Raw genomic sequence first — 8074 nt, 5'->3', positions numbered from 1 at the left:
ATAATCTAATAGATCAAGACAAAAAGGATCTTTACGTCATTCACCCACTGAAGGATCTCCATATGGATGTGCACGCAAATTTAGAGGCGTCCTTTTAACTCGCAGACCCCCTGCTCGCGTGTTTACCACATCATGTACACGGACACAAGTGTCAGTGATGTGGGAACGGAACCGAACCACAATAACGTCGCTGCTGCTGCGCTATTGTGCGCTCAGTGGAACGAATCAGTGGAAAGCCCCTTTGAATTCTGCACATAAATGACTCTTTGAATTGTCAAAAAAAGATTTATTCAAATCCCATGATTCATTAAGATCAAGTGCTGAACGCTTTCTCAACTTTACTTTCTACGCTCCATCGCTGCAGAGCATGATGGTCCCTCCCCTATACGAAACTCTTTGTGAAAATCTTGTTGGGACTTTTTTCCTCCCTTTCCCTTAAACGTCAAGTGTAATTCCTACCAAGAGCTTCGTCTCTGAGCTCTCCCTGTCTTGAAGGTGGAGCAGATATGAGAAGAAACGGACTATCAGCCAATCCAACAGAAAACCTCTGAGATGAAGTAACTTTTAGACGCTTCCTGCTTAAATAACAAGCATCTGTTTGCGGATTGAACATCTCCATCAATCGAATGATAGCAGGTATGACGCTTTTCACCAGAGGGTTATTTATTTATTTATTTATTTATTTATTTACTCATTCATTCATTCTCTCCCATTATATTTAAAAAGTTTATAACTTTTTGCATCATTCTAACCTGTGAAAAATAAAGTGTAATTATCATAATCATTTTGAAGCATCTCAAGTAGCCTATACTTATGGATTGCAAAGCTTCTGTGAAAGTTGGGCTATAATAAAAAGTTTTTTTTTTGTTTTTTTTTGTTTTTTTGTTTTTTTCATGAGAGTTTAGGGAGTTCATAAAGTTGTGAGAAAATGCTTTGAATACTTTTTTAAAAAGTAAATGTACAAGTATATAGTACAACAGGAATGATAATGGCAGTTGGGAAGTATGCTGAAGACCCCTAATCTAACTAAACTTAACTAAACCAACCCTTGCAATAAATAAATAAATAAATAAATACAGTGGAGATCTTCTTTGGTGGAAACCATAGTTAGCATAATAATTTTTGTAAAGGATAAAGGAGATGATTATCCCGCATATAACTTTACATTGTTGGTGTAAATATTCATGAATCGATTAATGATTGACAGTGGGAAAAAAACATGCACTTAAAGCTCTGGCAATATCGACTGAATCAATCAGTTTTAAACTTAATTTGAAATGGGACCAATAGCGCCACCGTTTGGTTGATCAAGTTGGTTAAAAAGTTTACAAATGTGCAAGGTTGAGATTCCTGTGCCTTGTAATGGAAAATGGGTTGATGCTGACACAGAGGGGAAAATTTCTGCTTCTTCCAACATAGCCATTTTTTAAAACAGCCTACTAATCTAAGCATCTCTATTGATGTAGCCTATCTGTTACAGAGAAAATGTCATTGGAAATGTCATGATGATATTTCAGTAGTGATGGAGAAATGTCAGATTGCAATTGCTCGTTTTATCAAAAAACTGTTGATAGAGAGATCAGACCACGTGTCAGACCAAGTTTGCCTGAGTTTGTCTGTTTTGCCGGCTTTTTAAAGTTCGAGCTGTCTGCACATTTTACATCATAGTCTTACTGGAATTTGTTTAGACCTCTGTAAGTGCTTCACTTCTCATGGCCCTCTCCACTAGGGACACATCTGATTTGTCATTGCCTGAATCCATAACTTTTATTTTCATAACACATATTTTCCCCTCATACTTCCACTGAGGCTGCACAGTATTGTCTGTACAGATTGATTCTCATAGACGGTTGATGCAGATAATCCACACCGACGCCATGTCATAGTGAAGTGTGAGGTGGGAGGAGAGGGATTCCAGCTCTGCAGGGGAAAATGTACTAAATCAAGAATGGAGTAGCAACCTACTGTATATTCCAACCCACACTCTTCATCCATAAACTGGCTACTGATTAGAAAATGTTGCTGCAGTCTGTGTTTTTCTTGGGCAGTGCTCAGCAATCTAACATATGATGAATGTGTGAGAGTGGAGACTATGAATTTCTTGGCTTTGTGCTTTGCTGATTTTTTTGTGTGTGTGTGTGTGTGTGTGTGTGTGTGTGTGTGTGTGTGTGTGTGTGTGTGTGTGTGTGGGTGAAAAATAATTTCTGTCATGCTGCACACTTATACTTCCGCCTTACCTTTGTAATTTTGAAACGTAGTAGACTAATTGTATCAGTGCTAATATAGGCCTATTGTTCACCCCTTACTGCGGTCTCATATTACTAAATAGTCACTGTCGTCCATGGCAAGGCTGTATGAGTACGGAGCCCCTAAAGGGAAGTGGTGGTGGAAAAACATTGGGATGGAAGGAAAAAAAAAATTTCAAATCTTTTGCGTTCCCTCGCAAAACTTTTGCATTCCCACGCAAAGATATTATCGTTCCCTTGCTGTGAGCTCGGATAAACACTTCCTCTTTAATGTCCCGCTGGCTGGCAGTAGTGTTTCAGTCAGTTCCATACGTTAATAATGCACACAAATAATGCGCGGCTCATAGAGTTTGAACTTGTTGGACTCAAATATAAAGAAATGCAGTCAGTTCTTAAGTCAAGGAGTTCAGTAGTTGGCAATATATTCACAAATTCGGTCTGAAGAGACTCAATAACTTCACTGTAACACACTCTACTGTCACCAAATTCAGTTCATACATCACTGCTTCCATTAAAGAGGAAGTGTTTGTCCGAGCTCACAACAAGGGAACGCAAATATCTTTGCAAGGGAACGCAACAGTTTTGTAAGGGAATGCAAAAGATTTGAAAAAAAAAATTTCCTCCCATCCCAAATTTTTTCCACCACCACGTCCCTTTAGGGGGCTCCGTAGTATGAGTCCTTGTATCCGGTGTTGTGCCGAATTTCGACCCCCTGCCAGATTAGTACCACCCTAGTATTGGTAGGTTTAGGAGTAGGTGTGGGGGATGGGTTAGGATTAGGGGTGGGGTTAAGATTAGGCAATTATGTAGCAACAAGGGGGGTAATAATTTGGCAGGGGTTCGAAATTCAGCATAACACCAGAAACCGGAATTATTTTCATGCCTCTCCTGTAATACACACTCATTTCGTATTGCGATCTCTTCAAATAAATGCTACTGGCATCTTGTGTTTTAGGGGCCATTTACACAACACTGTTTTCTACGGAGCCCCAGACATGACATGCAGGAAAAAAATAGTAGGCTAAATCGTCCTCACGATTTATTAATTCGTTCCCTCGATTTATTAAAACGTGCGCACGATTTATATTTTGTTCCCTCGATTTACTAAAACGTGCGCACGATTTACTATTTCGTTATTTATAAATCATGCGCATGATTTATAAATCGAGGGAACGAAATAGTAAATCGTGCGAACGTTTTAGTAAATCGTGCACACGATTTGGTAAATACCGTTATTGTCTCCGTGTAAACTACAAAAACGTGAATTTGTGAAAATGGTGACTTCATGCACATGAGTATTACATGTTCAGTTTATAGGTGCATAGTTTTTCTTTACAAAGTGACATCGCCAACTACTGGCCTGGCATGAATAATGCAGCGTTTTGAATCGTTTTCATGGATCCGTGTGAACGGGGATCGTTTTGACAACTTTGTCGTCTGTCAGTGAAAAACGCAAAGGAAAAACTTTCTCATTGACACAGAAAACCTGAAAATATTGTGATTTTCAGGCCTTAAAACATAATGGAAATATATACAATATTTAAAAAATCATGGAATTCATTATTTATATTTATGCTCAGGTCATTGCAGTCTATATTATATTGTTTTGAAAATCTTTATCCTGCACCCATGAAATGACTGGAAAAGCCAGGGAAATGCATTGTTGAAAAGCTTTGGGAATCTTGGTATGCATTTAAAACCACTGCTTTGTTCCCAGTATTTATGTGCATGATTTATTTGGTGCGAGATAATTCATGTGACTTGCACGAGTCAAGATTCAAGCACCTTTTCATCACTGTGCAAATTGATGGTCTGGTGGAAAATATAAAATGCACTCATGTCTAAAACTTTTTCAGTAAGAGCTTTTACGAGATACATAAATGAATACAGAAATAGGCTTCTGATCGGATAGCTTTGTGTGTAGGTGTATGTTTGTTTAGTTTATCATATTATTTTATACTCCTATTTATTGGTAACAGTACCAATTACATTACCATCCGCAGAACCCAAGTATATACTTATTAAAGACATTTAGCAAGACAGTAAGAAACGTTTCCAAACCACTGACTCAAAAAGCTCTGACCAACAGGGTCAATATCCTTACAGTCCCCACCACAAACCTCCAGTCTCCACAGGCAGCATTATTTTCCTCTAATAGCAGATATTTTCTGTCAGCTGGTGCCGGTTAAGGACTAATTGTTAAATGTGAGCATATTTGTGTGCTATTTGTTTAGTCTCTAAAGCTAATGCAGCAAATTTGGCATTCAATTTTGTGTGTCTTAAAAGCAGATTCAAAAGTTTTGTTTTGGAATCTGTGGGAATACATTATTATTACATTAGGATTGGATCTAAATATCTGTGGAATGTGATAATGGAGAATGAGGTATACTGTATATACACATACTCTCAAGGGTCTTGAAATAGCACTCCAAAATCCTATTATTTGTCTCCCCCTAGTGGCCATGAAGGTATAATATAATCATCTCCTCCCTGTTTCAATGCTTCCAGCTGTGCTCCTCCTGCAGGCCCCCCTTAATATTATTTTTGGATGTCTTTCTTATCTGACACACATTTTAGGTCTTGGAGCCTCTACTAAAGAGCTAATAAAATAAATCAGGTGTGCTAAATAATCAGGACATCCAAAATGTGCAGAGCTGGGACCAGAATTGACGTCCACTAATTTGTAGAATGGTCTGTAAGAAATCTACTGCATGCATATTACATTTATATTCAGGACAAAATGATATTACTTATACATTTACAACAACAACAAAAAAATAAAGCGCAAGTGCCAGATGTATGCGAGGTTAGAAAAATATGCTGTGCATCTGCAACACGCACATACTATGATGATGACAAAATTTACATCATTTGCACCCTAGAGTGCGCATAAAAAGAGAAGTAGCCCTATACTTTGGGCTTTAGATGACAGCAAAGTTGCTCTAAATGTTAAACAAAATTGTATCGTATTAAAAATAGAATAGAAATAGTATGCGCCAATAAATATCCAATATCGACTGATACCAATAATTTATAACAACACAATATGTTCTCATATTTTTGGCTATGAATTTTCTGTGCTTCTGTAAGATTGTGCTTCTTTAGATTTCAGGTACATTGATGTTTATCTTCTTTCCTGTTTTCCTCAGTTGGAAAAAGGTTTTTGTTTTCCTCAATATAAAGTGTTACTTAAAGGGTTAGTTCACCCAAAAATTAAATTTCTGTCATTAATTACTCACCCTCATGTCGTTCCAAACCCGTAAGAGCTTTGTTCATCTTCAGAACACAAATGAAATCCAGAGGTTTTTTTTTCTCCCATAGAAAGCAACGAAATTACCACATTCAAGGTCCAAAAGAGTAATAAAGACATTGTTAAAATAGTCAACGTGACTACAGTGGTTCAACCTTAATGTTATGAAGCGACAAAAATACTTTTTGTGAGCAAAAACAAAACAAAAATAATGGCTTTATTCAACAATTTCCTTTCTACCCTATCATTCTCCTACGCAGTTTACGTTGAAGACACATTGCAGAGCTTCCGTGTTCTACATCAGAACACAGACTTTATATTCGGATGTAAACACAAAAGCGCTTCACTGCATCAACTGCGTAAGAGACTGACAGGGTAGAGATGAAATTGTTGAATAAAGTCGTTATTTTTGTTTTGTTTTGGGCACAAAATGTATTCTCGTTGCTTCATAACATTAATGTTGAACCACTGTAGTCACGTTGACTATTTTAGCAATGTCTTTACTACCTCTCCGGACCTTGAATGTGGTAATTTCATTGCTTTCTATGGGAGATAAAAAAACTCTCGGATTTCATCAAAAATATCTGTTGTGTTCCGAAGACGAACAAAGGTTTTGCGGGTTTGGAACGACATGAGGGTGAGTAATTAATGACAGAAATTTAATTTTTGGGTGAACTAACTCTTCTACAATATTTGAGGTGATATTGATTCTCTTTTTCTCTTTCTGTCTGGTCTAGGGGTCTCTCTGCAATGGGCCCGGTACCCTTAATGCTCCTGCTTTCCATCTCAGCGCTGGCTGTGCTGGTGTCTGCAGCAGTGGACGATCCCACAGGTGACGATGACTACACCTGGCCACAGAGGAAAGTACCACTGGTACAAGAAAAGCAAACGGTGCATCTGGGCAGTTCAGAGTTTTTGGCCAAGCCGCAGAGTGAGCTCCATGGGATATGTGGCATTGAGTGCCAGCGGGGTCTTCCAGAGCCCAGTCTGGATGATCTGGAGCAGCTACTGTCCTACGAGACCATGTACGACAACGGAACACGCACGCTCACCACCGTCACCGTACAGGAGCTAAATGTGAGCAACGACTGGACGGAAGGTTCTCGGTTGCACGCTCGCCGCAGACGAGAGGTCTACGGCACGGATACGAGGTTTACCATCGCTGACAAGCAGTACTCCATGAAGTATCCTTTCTCCACATCTGTGAAGATCTCCACGGGTTGTTCTGGAGTGCTGGTGTCCCCCAAACACGTCCTGACTGCCGCTCATTGCATCCATAACGGTACGGACTACCTAGATGGGGTACAGAAACTCAGCGTTGGCGTGCTGAAAGAGCGTTCCCGCCGGAAGAAAGGCCGGAAAGGGAAAGGAAGGAAAGGGAAAGGCCAGAGGAAACATGAAGAAGAGGAGGAAGAAATCGATGAAAATGGAGAGATTGAAGAGAAGCAAGAACGTAAGGGTAAGGGCAAAGGCAAAGGAAGGAGGAACCGTAGTCGCCGCAGCACTGTCTCTGAACAGCCCTCATTCAGATGGACGCGGGTGAAACAGATGCAAGTGCCGAAGGGTTGGTTTAAAGGCATCTCGGAGAACATTGTGGCCGATTATGACTACGCCATCCTGGAGCTTAAGAGGGCACAGAAGACCAAGTACATGGATCTAGGCGTCATCCCCTCCGTCAAGAAGCTGCCCGCTGGACGTATCCATTTTTCGGGATTCGACGATGACCGACCGGGCAACCTGGTGTACCGCTTCTGCTCTGTGTCCGAGGAGTCCAACGACCTGTTGTACCAGTATTGCGATGCCAAGCCTGGCTCCAGCGGCTCGGGTGTCTACATTCGCCTTAAAGAGCCTGGCAAGAAGAAGTGGAAGCGGAAAATCATTGGCGTGTTCTCGGGTCACCAGTGGGTGGATGTTAACGGGGTGCAGCAGGATTACAACGTGGCCGTAAGAATCACACCCCTAAAGTACGCACAGATCTGCCGCTGGGTCCATGGGGACTCTAGCCAGTGTCAGGGCACCTGAGAGACTCCATCAGCGGCCCGTCTGACTGCCTCCGTCCCAGCTCTCACCAACCCTTGTGCCTCCCATTTGTGCACTACGCAAACTGCTGCATTCCTCAACACTAGAGACTTTAACACACCTACAATTGAACTTTTCCAAGCTATTTTGATACCTTAATTTATTTTATTAGACAACTTTTGTTATGAATCAGTTAGAACGAATGTATTTCTAGATTCAGTTGTCCTAATGAGAACTAATTCTGTCCTAAACTGTTGTTTTGAATTAGAAAATGTACTTCAATCAGTGTTGTTTGCTATGGGAGGCATTTGTTTTGTCTGGTAATCTTTCTGGATACCTTGAAGTAGAAAGCTAGATCTGACTAGTTGACACAAGAAAAAAAAAACTTTTTTTTTCTGAGAGAAGAAGCTTTGATATTTGTAATTTTCCTTTTTTCTTTTTGAAGAACATGTCTGAGTATCAATGTGCTGGTGTTCTTTGAAAATCTTTATTCTTGTTATCATTGTTATTGTTTTTATTAAATGTTATGATTGTGTGCCTTTGATAGCATAAACTGTAA

General features: G+C 39.9%; 1 protein-coding gene across 1 annotated transcript; it reads left to right on the top strand.

The window, feature by feature from the left end:
* The first annotated feature begins 249 nt into the window (after nt 1-249).
* prss35 (serine protease 35) lies at nt 250-8074 on the top strand. The gene is made up of 2 exons (XM_051866402.1): nt 250-636; nt 6234-8074. Exon 2 carries the CDS (start codon nt 6247-6249, stop codon nt 7516-7518), a length of 1272 nt encoding a protein of 423 aa, XP_051722362.1. The 5' UTR covers nt 250-636; nt 6234-6246; the 3' UTR covers nt 7519-8074.

The sequence above is a fragment of the Ctenopharyngodon idella genome, chromosome 16, assembly GCF_019924925.1.
Source record: "Ctenopharyngodon idella isolate HZGC_01 chromosome 16, HZGC01, whole genome shotgun sequence".
In the NCBI taxonomy this organism is placed as follows: Eukaryota; Metazoa; Chordata; class Actinopteri; order Cypriniformes; family Xenocyprididae; genus Ctenopharyngodon; species Ctenopharyngodon idella.
The sequence above is the reverse complement of the archived record's forward strand: the minus strand, read 5'-3'. Positions and strand labels throughout refer to the sequence as shown.

Excerpts from the sequence above, each read along its gene's own strand:
- prss35 (XM_051866402.1), top strand. The coding sequence starts at position 6,247 with ATGGGCCCGGTACCCTTAATGCTCCTGCTTTCCATCTCAGCGCTGGCT.